Genomic DNA, 24,211 nt, shown 5'->3' with positions numbered 1-24,211 from the left:
CTTTGTATCTTGGGGTTGTTAAGCACCAATGTACCAAAATGTTATTACCTTCAGGTAAGAATTGGATTGGCTCTGTCGGTGTGCTTGTGCAGCCCTGACCTCAGAGCCACCTGTCCCTACCTTTGGATCATTCCAGGGAACAGCAGTAACACTGCTTTTCTTTGGGGTGGAGGGGGTATTTGGTGCCAGCCATTGCTGGTTATGTGGCAACATAAATGAGTATAAAAGTAGGATTGAAATGTGAATGCATGAACAGTGGATTGAACTAAAATGATTTTTTTTTTAGAACAACAACAACAACCAAAACTTAATTTGGGCATCAAATCAGCCCCAAGAGATTCGGTCTATTGATTGCACTCTTCCTATTAATTTAACAGAGAACAAGATACATGGTAGCTGTGGAACTGTCTCTTCCCTTTCCACACTAATACTTTTCTCCTTTTCCTTAATGCTGCACAATACAAGATGACAGCGCAAACAAGGAGTAAATTAGAAAAGCAAAATCCGCTCCAGGGTTGTTGGTATTCCCTGGATAGTCTGATTTGGCTTAGAAAAGTCACTTCTCTGAGATAATTATCTGCTGCTGGTCTGATGACTTTAAATGAGCAATGGAAAGCTAATAGGTTACAATGACCCTGAAGCTTACTAGCTTGCAGACATTGTGAGGTTAAAATTAAAAGAAGACTCGAGATCCTGAATCAACAGTAGCATTCATTTCACAGCCTTGTCTGAATGAGGACAGTGTGGATAGCCATCATTCCAAGATGATGCTGTTTCCAGTTCTATAATTCTGTTAGGAAGCCTAAGAAGAAGAGACCTGCTGGATCAACCTATTTGGTTCAGCTTCCTGTTCTTGCAGTGGCCCACCAGAAGCAGGACCTAAGTGCATCAGGACTTGTGTCCCCCAGCAGCTGATGTTGAGAGGAATATCTCCTCCATTGCTGCTGGCAGCACACAGAGTAACCCTTTTAAAACCATTCAGGTTGGTGGCCGTTAGTGAAGGCAACAGTGGAGAATATTCAGAATGGATTTTTTTCTGCAACACCATTTCAGGTTGTGTATCTCTCACAAGCCTGAGCCTTACTTCTAAAGGAGTGCCTTTGACATTGTCTTCTATATTGGCCTTGGTCTATGTGTCCTTGAAAACAAGGATATGTATTGCTTTACTGGAGGAGCTATGTAATTGTAACTGCTACACCTGGTGCTCAGAGGCATTCTGCCTTTGACTGTGGAGGTTAAAAAAAATGCACTGCTGAAACAAAACCTAAACGTTGGTGGGGTCACGTTCTTTTCTGAATACCAGTTTCTAGAAAGCTCAGTAGGGGAGAGTGCTCTTGTGCTCAGGTCCTGCTTGCCAGTTTCCCACAGGCACCTGATTGGCCACTGTGAAAACAGGTTGTTGGACCAGATGGGCCACTGTCCCATCTAGCAAGCTCTTCTTATGTTCTCTCCCCCCCCTTTTCTTCTCCACTCACTGGGCTGCCAGGAAATATCCCTTTCACTAGAGATCTGAACTGATCGCTTGCAGATGCCTTTCTGATACACAGTCATACCTCGGGATGAATAGGCTTCAGAATAAGCATTTTCAGGTTGTGCTCCGTGGTGACCCTGAAGTAATGGAATGTGTTACTTCCAGGTTTTGCCACTCACACATGCACAGACACTCAAAATAACATCATGCGCATGCGCAGAAGCGGCGAAACATGACCTCTGCACGCACAGACGCACAGTCGCGTCTTACATTAGCTTCAGGATGTGAACGGGGCTCCGGAATGGATCCTGTTCGCAACCAGAGGTACCACTGTACAGTATTTTATTTTTAAGATTTTAATACCACTTTTGGGCCTAACAAAGGCCCACAAGATTGAAAGAACCAAAACACACACCGCCTAGTTACAAAAATTAAAACCAAAACCTTGAAAACCAAAAGTGGCAGAGTGAAACCTTCTCATATATATTAAAAGCCATTAAATAGTCACACAGAATAAGAATCTTTTCACTGCCTGCCAAAATGGCACCAGGCATTGGGGCACAACTAGGCTCATCTCCTTCAGCTGGAAGATCCACCAGCAGAGGGCTGACACGGAAAAAGCCACACCTCACATTCCCACCAACAAAACTTATTTTGGTGGTAGGGGATTTTACAGGCTCTCTGTAAATGACCCCCCCCCCTCTGGGCAGGGTTGTATAGAGGAGTCTGTCTTCCAGATATCCTAACTTAAGTCATTTAGGGCTTTATTGGCAAACACTTCTCCCTTTTCCTCCTTCCATTCCTCCTCCCATTATCTCCCTGACATTCCCCGCCTCTCCCTCTAGGCCCCCCCCACCGTGAAATTAGGTCAAGGCCTACATTTTCTCCACCCCTGATGTAGAGAGCTCCAAAGTGGCACACTTAGCATTATATATATATACACAGTATATATGATTTCTAGAGAGAGCTATAGAAATCTCAAGGCTATGATTTATTTTGATGGATCATAAAATAGGACACTGTTATTTTGCAAAGGCAGATCAAAACTTCCTGAGCAAGTACTTTGGCTCTGCAACTCACTTTATTTAACTCATCTGTCAACTGCAAAATAAACAGAAGGCATGGACGTCTCATTATATTGCAAGAATGATTATGGGAAACAATTGTTAATTGCTCAGTTTATTATGTACTGAACACAACAAGAAAACAAACACTGTGGAAAAATCTATAGGGTGTTTCTGCTAAAGGATTAAATATGATAATTCCCTGGTGCAGGCCAACTTATTCCAGCTGAGTTTATGAAGTAGAAAAATAACTTAACACAGATTCTGCTATAGCTCTCTATTATTTAATCTGTTTTCTAAGCGAGGAGGGAGATTGAAGATAGTGGTTATGCTTGAAGACTAGCAAAGTGAAAATTCAGTTCTGAGTACTGATTTTAGTTCTACTACTACTTTTTTTTAATGGACAGATGCTTCCAGATTGTCAGCACTGAACTATGCCAGCTACAATCACCTAACCAACTAACCTAGGGTGTCAAAAATGAACCCGGGCTCAAAATGGTGTAGGATTCTTTTCTCAGTGTAATTAGAAGCTGTTACTATTACATCTGCAGCACTGGTTCATATAGGGATGCAGAGACTGTATATACTGGTTCATATAGGGTTACAGAGGGATTTATTCGACAGCTATATTTCACTCTTGGTCTGAACGTTTCCTACTTGCTGCCTCACTTTGGGTGCAAGTCAAGGTATGTAGGTTTACACTGGAGTCACGCTATAATTTTTAAAGGACAAGAGGAGTGACATGCTGTGCAATGTTCAGTTTTTACAGGGGAGGGAATCCAGCTCTCTGCAGCAATTTTAGGCTAAAACTAGTCATATTATTGTTTATTATTATTATTAATCACCTCCTACACACACATCTCAAGGTGATGTGCAAGAAAAACAATTTAGAAAAACACCCCAAAGTGCAGATATATTTAAAAACATGAATGTTCACCCAAGTATCCTGTTCAAAATGGCAATCTGGTGACACCTATAAACAAATTCATTTGTATCCTGGCTTTGCCCTTTTAAGTGGCAAGGTACCAGCTCAACTGCACTATCAGGTCCTGCCCCTGTAGAGCAAAGCTCCAGCCTACATTGTTTGGCAGCAAACTGGAGCCTGAAAATAAATCTGCTGACAGAAAAAGTTTGGGTCTGGGGCAATTGCTCACATTACTGCAAGTGATTCTTGTGCTGTTCTTTACACAAATGGACTTCATGCACATAAAGAATGGCACGGGGATTTACTGGGCCAAGGAGGAACAATCTAGAAATGTTTTATCACCACATATCCTGGAAATAAATCAGCTGGGACCAAGGCAGTCAGCATGCACTGGAATCCTATGGTGGCAAGTGAATCCACTAACCAAGAGGAACTTTTTGAGAAACTGTATGGATATAATACAGACATAGGCAAACTCAGCCCTCCAGATGTTTTGGGACTACAACTCCCATCGTCCCTGACCACTGGTCCTGTTAGCTAGGGATGATGGGAGTTGTAGTCCCAAAATGTCTGGAGGGCTGAGTTTGCCTATGCCTGATATAATACTTACTAGCCTTAGAAAGCCATAAATCCTTAAAATGAAAAGATTTCATGTTGTATTTAAAGGCAAGAAGCTTTGCCTTTCATGTTTTGTGTGTTGAGCAAGACGATCTTTCGGGATTTAAATATTTTAATTTGTGATTTTAATGCCTTCCTAAATATAGAAGAACTTTAATCTTTAAAAGTTATTGTTTCGATTGCATTGGATCTTGGAGGATGGTACTTTTATCACTGTTATACTAATACCAGTGGTATTGCACTGTGGCATTTCCTGGGAATATGCTTCAATCATTAACGCTTCAGTTAGCAATTTTGCTTTGCAAAGGCTACAGCACAGGAAGAAAAGGTTAAATGCCCCCTCCGTGTGGATTGCCATCTGCTTGGGGTCAGGCCCACCTTAAGCTGCTCATTAAAAATTGAACATCACCAAACAGAGAGCACCAAACAGCACATTTAACCCAATCTGTTGCTTGGCCCTAAATCGTTTTGGTTCTATGGTAGATTTTGTTCAGGGACCATCTGAAGATGCAATAAGTATACTGGCTCTAATGCAGCTTTTAAGAAATACCTTTCTTGCTTTGCATGTTAGTATCTTTAGCATTTGGCAAAAAAGATGCATTAGGCTTCTGCGGCATGCTTCTACAAGAAAGGAGAATGTGCTGCTGGAGGCAGTGGGGAGAATAGAGAAATACTGACACGTAATGGCTTTACTTCCCAAGTTAACAAAAAGAACCTTGGGGAAATCAGAAAACAAATGAGTAATGTGAGCAGCAGACCTCCACGGCTCCTAGACAGTGAAATAACAAATTACTGCGTTTGCAGGGTCCTTCCTCCCCACCATCCACCTCCCTGTGCCTTAATTCTTTTTTCCCCTACTGAGATACAATGTGCCCATCTCACATTCTCTCTGAGAAGAGGGAGAGAGTGGGACAAGCTCAAATCACAAAGAAAGGTCTACGTAGTTCACACACATGAAGCAAAAGCTTTTTTGCCTTCAACTAATTTGTCGATGTATCGTATATACTACTGCAGAATCAGAACACCATAATGCCATCCAAAAATTATATCTAGGTCTACTTCAAACAAATGCTTATTTTAATTAGCTAGTATCTGACCAAGTCATTCTCAGGACAGAAGCATTGAAGTCAATGGGTTTAACTCTTGAGTATAATTTAGCCACTCTGTGATTGGTGACTTACCAAGTTTTGGTCTATTAATTTCAGTAGGTTTACTTTGGGTAAAACCTAATTGGTGACCACATTATATTTCTCCTCCTCTAAAGATCCACTTGGTTAAATATCTACTAAAATATCCACCAGAAGTTAATGTTTGGTTTTCAGCTGTTGCCTTTATAATTATACTTTTATAGGTTAGGTTTTATCCTGCCATTTTTTTTAACTGTTTAGGGGTCTTTTTGTTTAGCTAATGCTTTGATGTTTTTAATGCTGGTGTTGTTACCTGCCTTTTCAATAAAGGTGGAGTAACTCTTTTTGATGAATACATTTTACTTACTTAATTAATTGAACCTGTTGTTTCTTGCCCTGAACCTCCATGATAGAGCAAGACACAAGTTCAAAGTTTTTTTCAAAACAATCAGGCAAGAAAATTAATTACACCTGTTAATGGTGAGTTGGCTACATCACATTATGCCATTATAATGAGAAACTAGGAAGGGGAGATGTAGGTTCTAAGGCAGGCATAGACAAACTCCAGCCCTCCAGATGTTTGGGACTACAATTCCAATCATTCCTAGCTAACAGGACTAGTGGTCAGGGATGGTGGGAATTGTAGTCCCAAACATCAGGAGGGCCAGAGTTTGCCCATGCCTGTTCTAAGGCTTATAGTTAGAAATATTTCCACAGACTTTACTGGGGTGGCATTTCTGTAAAGATTTCTCCATTTGTACTGTGTTATTTGGGAAATGGTTTGCTGTGTTTTCTCCTGCTAACCTAGCAGTTCAAAAGCATGTCAAAGTGCAAGTAGATAAATAGGCACCGCTCCGGCGGGAAGGTAAACGGTGTTTCCATGCGCTGCTCTGGATCGCCAGAAGTGGCTTAGTCATGCTGGCCACATGACCCGGAAGCTGTATGCCGGCTCCCTTGGCCAATAAAGCGAGATGAGCGCCGCAACCCCAGAGTCGGCCACGACTGGACCTAATGGTCAGGGGTCCCTTTACCTTTACCTTTTTTGCTGAATATTTTTTTGGGGGGGCTGCCCCCCCCAATGTTTAAAAAAATAAGGAGGCAGAGGAGACCAAGCCCAGAGCCAAGCACAGTGCAGCTTCAGTAACTAGCTCCTCCTTCTGCTGCTGTGGAGGGAAAGGAGTGGGGAAGCAGTCCCTGGCTGCCAGCAGTGGTAGGAGGAGCAGGAGGCAGCTGAGAACCAGAGAGTAGGAGCCACTAGCCATTGAAGCCATGCTGCTTCTGCATTTGGCTCCACCCCGGCTCCTCCTGAGGTTGTGATGGAACACCGCGCATCATGCACACGTCACACATGTGACATCCCACCCCCAATCTCCCTTGCAAGTTGGCACCTCTGAATCCCTGGCACCTCCAGGTATGACTAGGAAAGACTCCTGTCTGAAATCCTGGAGAACTGCCACCAGTCACCACAGTTTTCCATGTGTCCAAAGGGATACAGCAGGCATAGGCAAACTCCGGCCCTCCAGATGTTTGGGACTACAATTCCCATCATCCCTGACCACTGATCCTGTTAGCTAGGGATGATTGGAATTGTAGTCCCAAACATCTGGAGGGCCGAGTTTGCCTAAGCCTGGGATACACGAATGAATGTGTGTGGCAGTCTCTCTGTCCCCAGCTCTCAGGTGATAAGAGAGCTGCAGCCTTCCAAGCAAAATGTAACTTACCGTTGACTCTTTGCAAAACTGTGCTGATTTACTCCCACTGGGACTCTAGCAAAGCCCTGTTCCTGCCAATGAGAGACGCCACAGTAATTGACGTAGAAATACTCTCCTCTTCCCTCAGGGGTAATGATGGGAATATTCACAAAGAATGCTGCAATTTAAAAACCTTTTAAACTCACCCTCATCGCACTTTGTCCTGATGCACAGCTCCTCCATTGTCACAACACTGTTGCATTTTAGTTGACAACATGCTTTAGGGGCAGTTCCTTGCCAGTCAGCTTTTTTTTTTAAAAAAATGACAACAGCAACAACACTAAAAAGGCTCCTCTAATGCTCTCCAACAGCAGGCAACTTGTTTTTCTTTGTGGGTGTAATTACAACATATACTCAGGCATCAGTGTTTCAAAATGACAGAGGACGCCAGTCTATTGCCTGTCTATTCTGTATGAATCTAATGTTGAGATTAAATAGAATTCATGATAGAAAATGACCCCGGAAAAAGTCTGCCCTGTCTTTCATCCATGTTATTCTGCATACCCGAAATAGGATCCACCACTGCAGACAACTCTGGGAGAAAGGACTCTACCTGCATGCTAATTTGCTGGGTATCTGTACAAAACCTCCAAAAGCAAGCACTTGTCTGCGTCAGTTTCCATGGTGCTGTCACGCCGCTCCCTCTCAACAGCTTCACTTATCAACATTTTCCACCCGTCTTCTTCTTCATAATGTGCAGTTCATTCACCCAGAAAGTTCAGCTATTGTAATGATGGCTTGGGGGGAGGGCAGAGGGGGGAAGGGAAGGCATCTGGGGTGAAGAGGTGAGCCGTGCTCACAGAGGTGTATGGGAACTTGGCTCTGTGACACAATGGGGAATTAGAAAACACACTCCCTCCCACATTCATGCTGCGCTGCTTGCAAAGAAAGATACATGCACATGCACACACATGCACACACACACACACACAGAGAGAGAACTAGGGATGGATATGAGACTTTAAACCACACACTCACATCCCTGCAGCTACCCCACTGTGCTAGTGCTAAGAGAATGTTAAAGCGGAAGCTCTGTGTGTGTGTCTATGCTGCAAAGTAGTCGATCCTAATGCATCAATTAACAGCCCAGCCTGTAGACCCGCTCCTTGCCTACCTAACTGGCTGCCTCTGTTAATTGGCTTCCGTTTCTTTCTTCTCCACAGGACAGCTTTCCTGCTCGCTTTGGAGGAGTCCATTTTGTGAACCAGCCTTGGTACATCCATGCCCTGTACACGCTCATCAAGCCCTTCCTCAAAGACAAGACAAGGAAAAGGGTAATTAGAAAACGAAGCAAGCCACAAGCCCACCCCACCCCAGTGGCACAAGGGGGTCCCTGCTTTCTGCGCCTCCTCCTTTTGTCTTTGTGTGGTTTTGCTTTGCATGGCCTCAGGACGGCAGCACGAGCTGACGCCTCGGTTGGAGTTTGCCAACAGCCCATATGCAATCAATATTTCAGCAGGAGACAGTTATTTTCAGAATCTAAGCCAGGCACCAGAAGGGGGGAAAAACACACCTTTCATCATGTACAAAAGAAAGACACCATTTTATAGTATAAACACACACAGCTACGGTAGAGTACTGGGGGCGGGGAACCCACAGGAACCGTTTGAAGAGCCCTACCCATTACAGATGAGCAGGGGAACCTCATGCTATGGGGCCTCTCTGGCCACATTCACACAATACATTTAATGTGCCATAGTCATGGCTTCTTACGAAGAATTCTGTGAGCTGTGGTTTACTAAGGGTGCTAGGAGCTGTTAGGAGACCCCCTATCCCCTCCCCCTGAGCTACAGTTCCCAGAGTTCCCTGGGAAGAGAGATTTATTCTTAAACCACCCTAGTGAATTGTCGCTCTGTGAAGGGAACAGGGGTCTCCTCACTACTCTCAGCACCTGTAACAAACTACAGGTCCCATAATTCCTTGGGGGAGACATGACTGTTTAAAGTGCTGCCATAGCACTTTAAATGTATGGTGTGAATGTGGACATTTCTCCTCCCCAGCTCCTCAGACCACTTCCTTAACTAGCTGTGCTCTGTACCTTCCTCAAGTGAATTTGTCTGGCTGGAATGTGTCTTTGAACTGTGATAATGCCTCTTGCTTGCCTGAACACAGGATGGGAAGGTGTGCAAGGAAACCTCTGGTTTTTACATGGCTGGCACAGAGCCTCCCATACAATTGTAAGAGTCACACACATTGCTGCACCCATTTTTGTCTCTCCTTCTGCCCCTCCCTGACACGTGCTGCCTCTGCTCCCAGATGTTTCCCCACAAGGCATCTCATCCCTGCATTACAGACATCTTGAGAGAAGTCTCCCATTTTGCTTCCTCAGCAGATTGCTTTTCTTGTAAAAGGGTGGGTGGGTGGGGGCATAATTGATGTCACCCAAATAATTCAAATTCCAAGCACTGCTGGAGAAGAAGCAGGACTTTATTATGGCAAAGGACTTGGGAATATTGATTCCTACTATATACCATTTTTACTACAGCCTTCATAAAACTATGCTTGAAGAAGGTACTTTTCTATGCAATTCCTCTAATGGCTAGAAAACTAGCTGAAGAGGCATGCTTGGTTGACGTAGGAAAGGAGTGTGGATGGAGTCAAAGAAAGTCTCTACAGACAGAACTTCATACTCCCAATCCAGGAGAAAAACTGCAAAGAGCAACACTTTTGGTACCAAACAGGAATGCAAAGAGAAGCTTCCCAAATTAACACTCCACCCCCCAAAAAAACCCTGTTTTGTTACAGTGAAATAAGTGGGGAAATGTAATTGATAGAATACACCCAAACAACCATCATCCTTGGCATCTGTCTGTCTCAAGAGAAAAGGGAAGAGTGAACCATCAGGGGTAAAGTCAAGCTGTTGGAGTTACAGCACCTGCTATGGTGGAGAGACCAATAAGGGAGAGATATGTTTTATTGCAGCTGGGGAAAATGAAGGCATCCTGTTGTGCTGATCAGGGCTGTATTTAGGTTTGTTGAGGCCCTAAGCTACTGAAAGTAATGGGGGCCTTTATATGTCCAGCTGTCCTTTGTCAACAACAAATTGTCGCTGTTTTTTGTGTTGAATATATGCTATATGGTCATTTATGGACCTAATAGGTATTGAAAGCCATTTGCACATGCAGAATGTAGGCACCCTATATATAGAAATGAGCAAACCAGTGATATTTTAGGGAGCAGGCTAGCAGGCGGGGCCCATTACTTACATCACAGGAGCCTACACAACACAAAACACTGTTGCTGTATGTAGGTTTTAGTTTATTTGTTTTTTATCTTATATTTTGGAAATGTACATCCAGTGGGTTTTTTCCTTTAAATTTTTTGGGGGGCCCAAGAGAGTGAGGCTCTAAGCTATAGCTTGTTTAGCTTATACGTAAATCCAGCACTGGTGCTGAAGCAGGCATTTCTCTTCTCTGCACTCTTCCTAGTGGTCATTCCTCCTCTGGTCAATGCTGTGGATACATGACCTGACTGTCGTCATCTACGCTGTAGTCATTGGCATGGGATTCCCACACAGCAGGGTTGATGTTGCAAAAAACTATAGATGTAGGGGAAAGAATAAAAGTGAAAGGACAGGAAAGGACACTGACATAAAAAGCCCAGACAGTAGTAAGGGAATCATTTCCATGGATTATAAGATGAACAAAAATAGACCACTAAAGAATATTGATAAGGGACCCAAAGCAAGTTATGGCTTTTGAATGTACCAGTCTCCCTTAGATGTGTTTAAATGCCTCTCCTGCAGGCATTATTGCCATCATCATCATCCTCAATTAAAATTTCTATTGCATCCTTCCTCCTATGCATTTTAAATGTGCTTTCCCAATGTTATTAGTGCTCCCCCTCCCCTTGGAATTCTGTTGAAGGATATAAATGTTAGTGGTATGCACAAGCCCCAAGTGTCATCTCAGAGCTGCATTTGTGTGTCTGTGTGTTTTCAATTGCAACGTGTTTCTGAGTTGCTCTGTGCATTTTTCACTTTGATCTATTTTCAAGTTCTCAAGAGATCTGTATAAAACAAAATCCTGGGCTTCTCTACTCAGTACAACAGGGAACCTAAAAATGACTACAAGTTTTTTAGCCTTTTGGCCAAAGTAAATGAAATTTATAGGCACAGGAGTCCATCCAGAGTGGGTTTTAACAAAAAACAACCAAGAGCTCTTTCAATTTTTGGCAGCCCCACTTCTTGCAAAGCCTTGGAGCTAGAGAAACACAGAGATATATGGGAAACATTGATTGTTGAAAAGGATAGAAACAGAGTGACAGACATGAAGCTTTTGTGAGAATCCCAATTTGACTCAGCGGGGAGCTGGAATAATTGACATTATGCTTCAACTCAGGGGGGAGACCCTCAAATCCCCCCAATTCCCCTTGCTATGTTCATGCAGAGCAGATGCACACCCTTAATAAGTATCCATGATAAATAATAAAATAAATGAATGCCCCATCAACATGTTGAAACAGAAAAGGCTTGCCTTTTTTTAATCAAAAGAACTAGCAAGGTGTGCTTTATGATCTCAGCAGCCAGAAAGCCCATGCCATAGTGTTGGGGGGCAATGGCTGTGTGAAGACCACACATCAGCAGGCAGCAGTTTTCATAGCCTTCGAAACAGAAATTTCATCAGAGATTCTCCTTCCCATCTTAAGACATGAAGGGATTTATCCTATGGGAAGCCCTACTTTCTGATAAAGTTCATAGGAAGTGAAAACCTTCAAATATCAAAACCAGTAGCTTGGAATAACCTAGAAAATTACCACCAAAAGCCAACACAGTTGCTGCTCATCACCTTATTTTTGCTGTGTTAGTGTCTACAACAGACCTGCAGCAAAGTGTTGGAGTATGGATCGCTCCTGTTTGTAGCTGACAGACTGGCCATTGTAGCCGACTGACCCTGCCATTCCTCCCTCAACACAGCCGGGTTTTCCATTTCTGCTACTCTATCAATCACTCAGCATTCCATGAACATGTAGCATGCTCCAAACTCACATGCTGCTTTGGACTTTCCACTCCCACCTCAAAGATTCCCTCCCCCTAATATTTTTTGTACTTCGGCAAACTTTGAAAAAGTTTAAATATTAAGTATCCTTAATATTTTAACAGCCATGAAAAACTGAGAGCCAATGAACTGTGTTCTTGTCTGTTTTTCTTTTTTCAAAGATCTTTCTTCATGGTAACAATCTGAATAGCCTTCACCAGCTTATACACCCTGACTGCTTGCCCTCAGAGTTTGGAGGGACACTTCCTCCTTATGACATGGGCACTTGGGCTCGGACTTTACTTGGTCCAGACTACAATGATGAAAACGAATACACGCACACTTCCTACAACACCATGCATGTGAAGCACTCGTCGTCCAACTTGGAGAGAGAATGCTCACCCAAACTCATGAAAAGGTAAGGTTCAGCCTCGGAGCACATGTTTAGAGGAAATGAAAAATTATCTGCTTTAAAACAGGAAAAGGAAATAATGCCTAACTGGAAATGCAAGGATTGCTTTGCCTTCAAGAGACGAGAATGACAATGGAAGAACATCATCTATATACCAAGGATGAGGAATTTGTGGTTGTCCAACTTGTGGTTAGACTCCAACTCCCATCGGCCCCAGCCAGCATGCCTAATGACCAGGGGTGATGGGAACCCATGGCCAACAATATCTGGAGGCACAGGATTCCTATAAATAATAATAGCAGTTACTGGCCTGATGAAGATGAGCAAGTCAAAAGGAAAGATGTCTCACCAGTGTATTAAATGAAAATGTTTCATAGTAAAATGCTCTTTCATGAGGCAGTAACAGGATTATGGCTGTTCTGGGCCTCATTAATGATCGTTGATTTTGGCACATCCTGTCACACTTGTTCAGCAAAATGGAAAAAGAATAACCTGTGCAAAGGAAAGAGCAAAATATGGGGCCAGTTTGCATGTAATATTACCAAGTTATGGTTTGCCATGAACAAGCAAGTGTGGTGATGCCTGGAGAGAAAATTGTGGCTCCTTTACTCCCCCCCCTCCTACTGCTGCCTTGCTACCTTATACTAAGCATTACAGGTGAGGCCAGGCATGCAGCTTGTCTCATCCAACACATGAACTGCAACCAAGGTTTTTTCTTGCTTTATCATTAATGGTTTGTTTGGGAAGACAAACCAGAGCCTGGTTCATTCATCGTGGTAAGTCATAGTTTGGGTTACCCTTACAAACAAATGAGGCCAAGGACCCATTGTGGAGAAAATGCCATGTCAAATTTGGCTATTTTGCAAGAACTGAGGACAGCTGATCTAGTGGCTGCCATCCCCACTTTGTCGCCTCTTTTCACAGGTCTGGAAAACAGTTCACACAAACTAATGAGCTTATGAAACGTAATAGTTGACTAAATCTATATACTGGTCCATGCAGACTCACAAAAACAACCTTGAGTAGATTTAGGTTGCAATCTTATGCACATTTACATGGAAGGAAGCTAACCTGAACTCAGTGAGAATTACTTTTGAGTAAATATTGCACTCTATGGGTTTTTTTTTTTAACCTGTAACCATAAATACATATGAATATTATTGAAAAATCTGTAGTTGAGTAATAACTGAATACACATTGTTTACGCATATTTGATGTTGCCTGAATTGTGTGGTTGCTCTCCTCCCCCCACCCCTTCATAATAAACACAGGCCTGGCATTATAGCTATATAGTTGGTGATACAGAATAGACATGACTGCAGTTTGGTATGCAGTTTTAAGCACATACCAAATCATATACTGTGGTTTGTTGTTGTTTTTTATAAAGATATTTATTAAGTTTCCAATTTTGTACAAACAAAAAGCAAAAAGCAAAAATAAAAATAAAAAACACATACAGTTCTCAATACTTACTTTTAAATGACATATTTCCCTGACCTCCTCATACCTCCCCTTCTTGTATTCCAATTCAAATTATTTACTCAGCAAATCCTTATCTCGAATCATTACAGCTGGAAACCCCATAATTTCAATCCAACATCATTCAACATTCTTTAATTTTACAATATTTCTGTAAATAGTCCTTAAATTTCTTCCAATCTTCTTCCGCCGACTCTTCTCCCTGGTCACGGATTCTGCCAGTCATTTCTGCCAATCCCATGCAGTCAATCATCTTCATCTGCCATTCTTCCAGAGTGGGTAAATCTTGCATCTTCCAGTACTTTGCAATAAGTATTCTTGCTGCTGTTGTAGCATACATAAAGAAAGTTCTATCCTTTTTTGACACCAACTGGCCGACCATACCCAAGAGAAAGTCCTCTGGTTTCTCATATACTGTGGTTTGTCTCTGATGGAAAATGTAAATGGAGTGGGATTCCAATCACAGTATTATTTTCCTAGTGAATTTTTATTGTTTTCCTTACATATTCTTTTCCAACAAATTGTAATAGCACCATACATTCCCTTTGACTCTGCCGAGTTGCGACCCCCTTCCCTCCCCACAACTGGTATATTTATCCTCTTTCCATCACGCACATCATTCTCATATTAGTACTATTATACATTGGAGGTATTATGTCAATCCTGCTAGTGTCTTGACCTCTTTACAATTCTTCTTTAAATATTCAATAAATTTACTCCAGTTATTTTGGTATCTTTGATCTCCCTGGTCCCGGATCCTCCCTGACAGTTTGGCAAGTTCTGCATATTCTGTCAACTTCGCCTGCCACTCCTGAATAGTTGGTATATCTTGTACTTTCCATCTTTGGGCCAGAAGGGTCCTCGCGGCAGCTGTAGCATACATGAACAAATTTTGATCTTCTATTTTAATTTCTGTTCCTATTAAGCCTAATAGACATGCTTCCAGTCTTTTGGGGAAAGTATATCTAAATATTTTTTTTGAGTTCATTATAAATTGATTCCCAAAAATTTTTTACCTAATCGCAGGTCCACCACATATGGAAATAGTCCCCATCTGCCTTTTTACATTTCCAACATTTTCTTTCTTTTTCCTATACATTTTAGCTAATTTTACTGGCGTCAAATGCCATCTATACATCATTTTTAGCAAGTTTTCCTTTAAAGCCATGCATCCTGTAAATCTCAAACCATAATCTTTTCCACGCATCCAATTCAATGTTATGCCCAATATCAATTGCCCATTTTATCATTGATTCTTTTACTTCTTCATCTTTTGTATACCATTCTAGCAATAAATTATACATTCTTGATAAAAATTTTATCTTTACAGTCTATTAACTCGACTTGGAATTTCGATTTTTTATCTTCGAACCCATTTCTCTTTTTATCTTCCTTTAATAAGTCACTGTAAGTAATAAGTAAGTAAGTAATAAGTAATAAGTCTCACAGAATTAGAGATTTAGGACACTGGCCCAATAAGATAAGTTTGTTACGAGAAGACAAAATACATTCTACAGCAATGGGAAAATGCACTCTGCATTTCTACTCCATCTGAAGGAGATATGCTTTGCAGCTCGAGAAATGGATGCAAGTTACTATGGCGACACCATTTCCCTCTGTGTATGCCACACATATGGAAAATGCAAGGGAAGCTAGTCACACCAGAAAGCTGAAAACAGCAAGATGAACATTATTATTATTATTAGTCACTTTCCCCACAGAAAGGTGAGCTCAAAGCAACTGACAAAAACAAACATCAAAAACAAGTATAGAAGCATGAGTAAAAACAACTTAAAAGGCTCCTGTATGAGTCTGGGTAGCTCAGTTGGCTAAAGCATGGTGCCGATAACGCCAAGGTTCCAGGTTCAATCTCCCTATGGGACAGCTGCATTTTCCTGCATTGCAGGTGGGTGGGAGTAGATGAGTGGTTCCCAACCTTTTTTTGGCCATGCCCCACCTAAGCATCTCTAAAATCCTGATCCCCTCCCCCCCATGACATATAATTCTTATTATTCAGAAAGTGAACTACTATTCATGTGGAGGAAGCCTAAAAGGCCATTAACTTGGTCTAAACAAGCTCGAATTGCCCCCCTTAAAAATCAAATTGCCCCCCTGTGGGAACCACGGGACTAGATCAGGCATAGGCAAACTCAGCCCTCCAGATGTTTTAGGACTACAACTCCCATCATTCCTAGCTAACAGGACCAGTGGTCAGGGATGATGGGAATTGTAGTCTCAAAACATCTGGAGGGCTGAGTTTGCCTATGCCTGGACTAGATGATCCCCAGGGTCCTTTCCAACTCTACAATTCTATGATTCTATGTATAAAAGAGCAGAACCAAGTCTAATGCAGCTCTCTCTCAATCGACGAAAGCCTTGTGCTGTCAACTCTGAATTGGCAGTGGCTCTCTAGGGTTTCAGGCAGGCAGTCTTCCCAGCCCTACCTAGAGATGTTGAGGACTGAAGTGGTGATCCAGCTCTTTGCTACCACATGGACAGGCACACAGGTCTCTGCCTTTTATCGACTCAGACCATTGTTCCATTTTGTCTTACACTGGCTGGCAGCAGCTCTTCAGGATTTCTCTCCCAGCCCTGCCTGGAGTTGCTGGGGGTTGAAGACAGGACCTTGTGCATTCAAAGCAGACACTTTGCCCCTGAGCTACAGTCCCTCCTCTCCACCTGGTGGAGGCGACAGGGCTTGAGAACTGAAAAGAAACAAACCCAGAACGCTACTACTGAAACCAAAAAGGCTTTGCATGTTATCAATAAGTAAATCAATAGCGGCTTGTTGGAAGGAAACATTTTCCTTTATTATTTTCTGCAGCAGGAATGAATCATTGGAAGATAATAGCCTAGAGGAGCCGGTGTAATGGGCAAAGAATTAGAGGGAAATGCGCAGATGGGAGGTGAGGCCCCAGTGAATAGATCTTTTGCAGTGTGGCCGGATTGATTGGTTACAGTGCACCAATTTGAAAGGCACAAAGCTCAGCTCAAGTGGGAAAGCTCAGCAGGATAGTCATGGGTTTCCCCCACCCACACATGGATTTCAGCAAATAAGGTTGTTAATAACGCAAAGGAAGAATAAAAGACAAGAAGTAAAAGACTGGGAATGAGAGCATGTGGGTTGCTTTCATTGTGTTGTGTCCCCCCCCCCCCAATACAGCCTAATCTTAAAGTGGAATTGGGATTGTTTCATGTTTGAATAGATCTTTTTTAAAGCTTTCACAGGTAAGAAAAAAAATGTGGCTCACAGTTCAAGACTACGGCTGACAGGTTAAATCAGAGCCTTAAGGCACCTTCATGCTTCCTATAGGAGTGCACTGGAGGGGAAATGTGGGTATGATGGCTGAGTCTGTACAGATGTATATATAGAAAGATGGAGATAAAGATAGATGGTGTGTGTGTTGCAGAATATTTAGTGTGAAATGCTCCCTGCCCCCCCCCGAAACACATCTGCAGAGCAGATGCCATCATCATGGTCTTACCAGAGATGGAGGGAGCCAAGTGCCTCATCCAGGCCTCTCCATCTGCCTCTCAGAAATCTCCCCAGGAAACACCCCTCACTGGCCCTTGCTTCACACCCCTATCTGTGAAGTATTTTTGACTGACTGGATTGTGTCCTTGAACTCCAATAATGCTGCTTGCTTATTTGGGTGAAGGGTTGAGAGGGGTATGTAGTAGACTAGCGTGCAGAGGGCAGAGGAGCAGCAGCCCCAGGGACAAAATTCTGAGGTGGCGCAACCAGGTGCCTCCATGACAGACACCCTCATCTAGGCTACATGGCTGAGCTCCTGCTGCCTTCTGGATCTGTGGGGAGGCAAGTCGTGCCCTGGCTGGGCCTTTGGAGCTCCTTCTCCTCATGGCTGGCAACAAACACCCACACGCCCAGTTTCAGGGCTGGCCAAGCCGGGAGGGACAGCCACCAAGCCGAGAAGGCACATGGCTACCACCGCCATCAGTGGCAGCATGTGTCTCACAGACTCCGTGTACCCTCCCTGGTGTGCACCTCTACCCCAGCTGCTCTGTTCTCCAGGGAGCGTAATACCTGCCCTGCTCCGGGCACCAGCAACCCACACTACGCCACTGGGGGGGGTATATGAGTGCTTTTAGAAACTAACCTACAGTACAAAGGTAAAATTTGCATATACTGTTCTGCCCCCTTTTACCTCTGGCCTCACCCACCCCTGGTATGCTGACCTATATGTACTTTTGCCTGCAGCTACATTTCCTCAGCCTCCAAAATACCAATCCTGTGTTCTATTCTGAGGATCAAATGGAACAGAGAGCTAACACTTTGCCTACTGCTTCTGGATCACATACACCCCATATTTGTGGTTTACATTGCTAAAAATAGTGAAGAAAGAGAGAGCCTAAAGGATATATTTGGTCTAAATATAGAGGAAAAGATTCTAAAGTATCAGGAGCAGTTTTAGATGTTTTGTTAAGACATACAAATGATTGGCCAGGATTACAAAATGGCAACCCCAGGTCTGGCCCTACCACTAGATAGTGTGAGGAAGCCACCTGAGGCAGCTGATTTTGAAAGAGCAGCAAACTGCCAGTCATTTAATTATTACTGCATGCCTGCTGCCAAGGAGACGACATGACACTCGTGGGATTTTCATTCTCAGGTGCCAAAAGCACTCAACTGACCCTGGGTGAAATGCACTATTTGCCTCATTGCCATAGGCAGGAAAATGTTTTGGATTTGCCCGGGGCATCTGTGAACTGGCTGTACAAGAGAGGGAGGTGTCTTGCTGCTGATGAAATGAGTTTCACCATTACAGAGAAACTGTTTCCTTTGATTTATAGTGGACCAACAAATCACACGTGGCCTGAGCCCTCTTCAAGTATTTGTTTGGAACCTCGGGGTTCCAAACATATCACTTGTGGGATGCAAGAAACTCCCTTTTTTAAACGGTCCCCTTCTGCAAGTTGAAAAGTGAGTCAAATAGGGGTGGAGCTCCATTGCTCAGGGCTTCTATCCAATGCAGTTCCAAGTACTGTAACTTTCCTGTAAGGATTTACGCTGGTGCAATGGGACTTCCCCATCTCTCCTCCCCTGCATGTCCCAAGCCCTCCCCAAATCTGCTCCAGAAGGATGCAGGGACCTAGAATTGATATGGGGATGCAGAACGGGATAAAATTCTGTTATGCAAGTGTAAATCCTTGTATGTCGAGACAGCTAGTTAGCTCTGCATTGGATGCCAGCCCAGTTCTCCTGTCCAACCATCATGTGTTTACTGGAATGCCACTAACTCAGGTTTAAGCCTGATACTTTTGTAAACCAGCTAAAGGCGCCCTCAGTTCATGGCGTATGGTACAAGCTTACTTTGAGAGACAGAACCTTCCAGAATGGAAAAAAAAGCTTTTTGTTTTCTCTCACTGAAGCATATACTTGCCCTTGGAAAGAAACCACCAGCTAGAACTCAATTCCGAATACTAATCTCTTTTAGATTAGGGGTTTCAGGAAGAGAGAACACTGTTCCCATTAGTGTTCTGGTTAGCTGTTCTATTTTTACACTGCAGTGTTGTTGAAGGAACTGCTGGTGATTTTTATGAGGAACATAATTTGTACTTTCTAAATCCAGCTAATGCTTAGATGGCATCCAGTGTGAATGAATCACTAACTAATATTAACTCAAAGGCATGTTCCAAATCCCACAGTGAAGCTGGAACATGGTGCTCAGCTCCTGCGACAGACGATACCTGAAATCTAAAGGGCTACATTTAAAATATTAGTCTTCCGTAACGTTCATCCATCAATTCTTTTGTTCTTTGGTGACTCAGGCTGCTTCAAACGCTTTAGATTTTGCATGGGATGAGGGTAGCAGACGGTGCATTTGTGCTCCAGTGTTTCCTTTCTCAAAAATTCGCAAACCATGTCTCTGAACTCCTCCTGGATTTGAGAGAAATTTAAACACAGTTTGGAGATTCTGGAGGATGAGGGGGGAGGGGGAAAATCAGTACTGCATTAAATCTTTAAAGCCCTAAATAACTTGGGGCTAGGTTACTTAAAGGATAGCATCTTCCTGTATGTACCTGCCCAGACCTAAAGATCTTTGCTGGAAGATATTCTCAGGTTTTTTTCATCTTGCGAGGTTTGATGGGTGAGGCACTAGGGAGGGGCCCTTTCAGAGTTGTTGCTCCAATTACGGAATGTCCTCCCCAGAGGGGCTTGCCTGGTGCTTGAGTTAAGGACTTTCACTCAAAGTCCTTTTTAGTGCCACTTGCCATTTAGAACCATGTTATAGTGTATTTTAGTACCTGGGAGAAATTATTTTTAGCTGAGCTTTAAATCCTGTTATAGAATTATTTCATGCTGCTGATGCTGTTGCTGGAGGAATTGTATTGATTTTAGTGTTTTCACATTTTTTGATATTTCAAAATCGATATTATTGTTTTAAATTTTGTGTGAACTGACCAGAATATGTTGCTAATGGGCAGTCAACAACTGTCTAAAATAAACAAATAAATCCAGTGGTGCACATGTGAGACCAGCTTGTATGTTTAAAGCTGGGATTAGAAACTGGATCTGACAAGTGGGTCGGATCCTTGTTTCCAGTCCCTGCAGGTCAAACCCACCTGCCATACTTCATCTTAAAATAGCATATAAACTCAGAGGCTTAGTGTTACTTGGAACATCACTACCTGACATCAGGGAAACTACCAGGAACCTACCAATTTTGCCTATGACCTCCTCCAATCTGACCCCCACCAATGTGCTGATAGAAATCAGCACGTTGCAAATGTTGGAATTTGCAAAATAATTTCACAATCATCAACACAAAGCCCACTACGTTTTTTTATACCAAGCCAGATGTTTTTGGAAATGTTAATTGCCTTGAGATTATATTGAGAAAGTCAATAAAATATTAAGACTCGGTACATTCTTGGAAAGACAAATGGCAGCTGAAGCCTTAAAGCCTAAGCAATGCTAACAGCTGTTCTTTGTTTTCAGGTCTCAGTCCGTGGTGGAATCTGGAACGTTGAAACACGAGGATCAGCATGAGAATGAGAACACCCAGCCACTGCTGGCTCTGGACTGAGTCTGAATTCACCGCAAAGCGCACAACTGCACCATCAGACTTCAATGGGACAAGATACCCATGAAGCAAAAGACAGGTTTAATACACATTAACACACATTCAGCTTGAAACAAGGCTCTCGGTCTTTGCAGAGCAAGTAAATGATCATCACCAGCCATCTGTATGTGTGGCCAAAGCCAATGGGGAGATGCCCTGCGGCCCAAGTTCTAAGCTAATGAGCCTGATTGTAAAGCAGAGCCCCTCCCTTGTAATTTTATGGTTTATGATATTAACAATGGTTGAAATGTTAGGGATAACTTTGTATGTTCATGCACTCAAAGATACATCAGTTGAGGTTTTCCCATACTGTTTAAGCAGGGATATTCTCCAGTTTTATTAAAATGAAATTTAGATGCAGTACACACACAAATATATATATATACATTTCAAGTAAAGGTGTCTTGAGTTTAAATATTGCAGCAACAGGCATAATTTAGTCTGCAGCATGGAGAGAACACCTTGAAACCCGTAAGTCCTTACAGAGCTGCCTCCTCTGCGTTTTATCTACACACAACACACATACACGCACACAGTAAGCAATCACCAGCAGAAAATTGTTCAACTCTGCAATATGTGATCTCATCACCTCAGCTATTTGCAGGGGTCACTTATTACAGTCCCCTGGAAAATAAATTCTTAACTTTTAAAAGTACTTATAAACCTGTCAGCTCAATGTAATGACTGGAGTTGGAAACAGACACAGGCAATTTGGAAAGCAATTATTTAATTTTAACAGTGTGGGATCCAACCCCCCCCCAAGGCAACTGCAGTATGTGGGGTAGATATGTTGGTTGGGGGGGAAAGGAGGTGTCTGAGCTCAATGGGAACACTTACTGGTGATTAATGTTCCACTCCAGGTCCTTTCATTTAGGTCATTCCGGCAAATGAAAGCTCAGCAGAGCTGTTTAACCATCTTTTCTCCAGCAATCAGTTAAAGGTGTAGCCAGAGGGCCTGGCTGACTGCAGATATACGCTATGCTTATAATGGAAAGGGAAAACTTGGAATGAATTATTCAATATGCCTCCATTAGAAGGAACCATGGAAGAACAGAAAAACGTAGAACTGAAATGCCAAAGATCATTTTGCTATTCCCGTCTTTGCTCTACTTGCGAAAGCAAATCCCATTCTTGCATTGAAAATAGTAAGGGGGGGACTCCACCATATATATATATATATATATATATATATATATATATATATATATATATATGCACGCTGTGGCTTTATTTCTTCAAAGAGCTGGAAACATGTTTGTTGACATTTTGCAATAGTATGTAACAGCCAGTTAGCAATCCTTAGCCAAACAGTACATTTATGCCATATGCCCTGAAGGATTTGCTCGCTATCTCAAGGATGGCCAAGTAACTCTAAAGTCAAGGATGGGGAACCTGTGACCTTCTAGATGTCATTAGACTCCAAGTCCCAGAAGCCTTAGTCACCATAGCTAATAGCCAAGGATGATGGGAACTGGAGTGCAACAACATCTGGAGGGCCACATCCTTCATCCCTGTCTTTGGTGAAGCTGAGAAACAATTGCAATCATTTAGTAGAAGTCACATGTAATGAATAAAGCCATGATATGTTGCTGGCATAATGTTTCATTGTTAGGGATATCATTCAGAAACTGTTTTATCTATTGTGTAGAGCTAAGATGTTTGTACAGAGTTGCAGCAGATATAATTTAGTTGCAGATTCTATTGCTCCAGGGGGCCAAATAAAAAAATGAACTTGGTCTCTCTTGTAAAATCAAAGTTCTATCAAATCAGTAATTATCAAGTCAGTCTTTTATTGTTTCTCAGTGAAATACAGGGTCTCCACCTTTACTACAGGTTTACTTTGGACTGTTGCTTCTGCTGGTAAAGTCCAGATTGTTTACTAATCCTTTGTCACAGGGGCCAACATAAAAAAGCTGCTTATCATTCATAACAGAAAAACTGAGTTTTTACCAATGTATCTGTTTTCAGAAAAGTTTGCTGTACTTAACTCTCACTCCTACCACCATGGACTTTGAACCCTCTGGAAATGATGACCAAATGCATTGTAAATTTTGGGGAAGGTTGCAACAAGTATTAAAATCTTAGCTAAAGATCCATGTAATTTATTTTTATAGCCCAAGAGTATTAAAAGAAGCATTATGGAATAGCATCCATGGGTCCCCAAACAAGCCATTTCAACTCAGATAATAAACCTTAAAATGGAAAAATAAATAAGTAGACCTTTGTGTGGATTGTAAATGTACCCAAAAGGCCAGGACAGAACATGACAGGAAGTTTTTTGCAACTGCCAAGGTTAGCGTAAGGATAGTACTTAAAAGGTTATTTCTGGCAGTGTTAGTTGGACATGTGGCTTTTGAAAGTGCTTCTTCCATTAGCAGCATGATGCAGAACTCTAGGAAGCGTACAATGGTAACAAGGAAAGGTCAAGGTTGACTCATGTATACACTGTATATTTGTTTGTTCTGCAGGGTTTTATTTGGTGTGTTTTTTAGTATAGTGCCAAAACCTGTCCTCCAAAATTTCAAACGTTTTCTTTCCCCATGAAAGCTTTCATTTTCCTGCCTCACTGACAGCATGTTGGATAATTTCAGCTGGGGGTGAACTTGCACAGTGCTCATTGTACAATGGCAGTAGTGGCATGCAGTGATTTTTTTCATAGGAGAAGAGTTAGGGCCAGAGGTGTCAGCTTGCGAGGACAATGGGGGGACTGACACTGCGCTCGTGATGTCGGAACGTCCTGATGTTGTGCGCATGAGCATCGCACCTCCCTCCCTAAACTGGGCAGAAGTTTCCCGGGCTTTGGGAAGGAGGTGCCAGGCTTTAATAATTTAATACTCTAATTGACCAGGAGCATTTAGGGGACTAGTCTAGTCCCCCTAGTCCACTGACTGCACACCACTGAATGGCAGATGGCAGTGGGGGAGGTCCCCCCTCCCTTAAAACATTTCACCTGTGTTCCTCAGCCTCCCTGGCTGCCAGTGTTTCCTGATTTGAAAAAAGGCCCATGGGAGAAGTTACCTCATGGCACCTTCCCCTGAAGTTTAAATGAAGTACAGGAAGCTTGAGAGGGTGGCTGCCAAGCACCTGAGATGGGAGTACTTGCTGGTTTTGTTTTTAAGTAAATTCCTTATTTTTGCTATATTATTATTATTATTAAGCACAAACTTAGCACACTGATTTCTTTCAAAGCAAAAGTAATTTTTAAAAACAACTCCTCATGGGGTTTTCAGGAAGTGTGGGCCCCTTGCAAGTCTGTACAGTGCAGACCTGTAGAAAGATGACATGTAGAATGAAACAAATGAC

At 42.6% G+C, this 24,211-nt stretch overlaps 1 protein-coding gene across 1 annotated transcript in view; it reads left to right on the top strand.

The window, feature by feature from the left end:
• CLVS1 (clavesin 1) overlaps nt 1-22,998 on the top strand; it is a 63,494-nt gene extending 40,496 nt beyond the window's left edge. The window contains exons 4-6 of the mRNA XM_053396056.1: nt 8,120-8,230; nt 12,115-12,350; nt 20,785-22,998. Of these exons, the coding sequence (XP_053252031.1) occupies nt 8,120-8,230; nt 12,115-12,350; nt 20,785-20,872 (435 nt within the window). The 3' untranslated portion in view covers nt 20,873-22,998. The remainder of the gene's footprint in view (nt 1-8,119; nt 8,231-12,114; nt 12,351-20,784) is intronic.
• The last annotated feature ends 1,213 nt before the right edge of the window (nt 22,999-24,211 follow it).

Source organism: Podarcis raffonei, chromosome 7, assembly GCF_027172205.1.
Source record: "Podarcis raffonei isolate rPodRaf1 chromosome 7, rPodRaf1.pri, whole genome shotgun sequence".
In the NCBI taxonomy this organism is placed as follows: domain Eukaryota; kingdom Metazoa; phylum Chordata; class Lepidosauria; order Squamata; family Lacertidae; genus Podarcis; species Podarcis raffonei.
The sequence above is the reverse complement of the archived record's forward strand: the minus strand, read 5'-3'. Positions and strand labels throughout refer to the sequence as shown.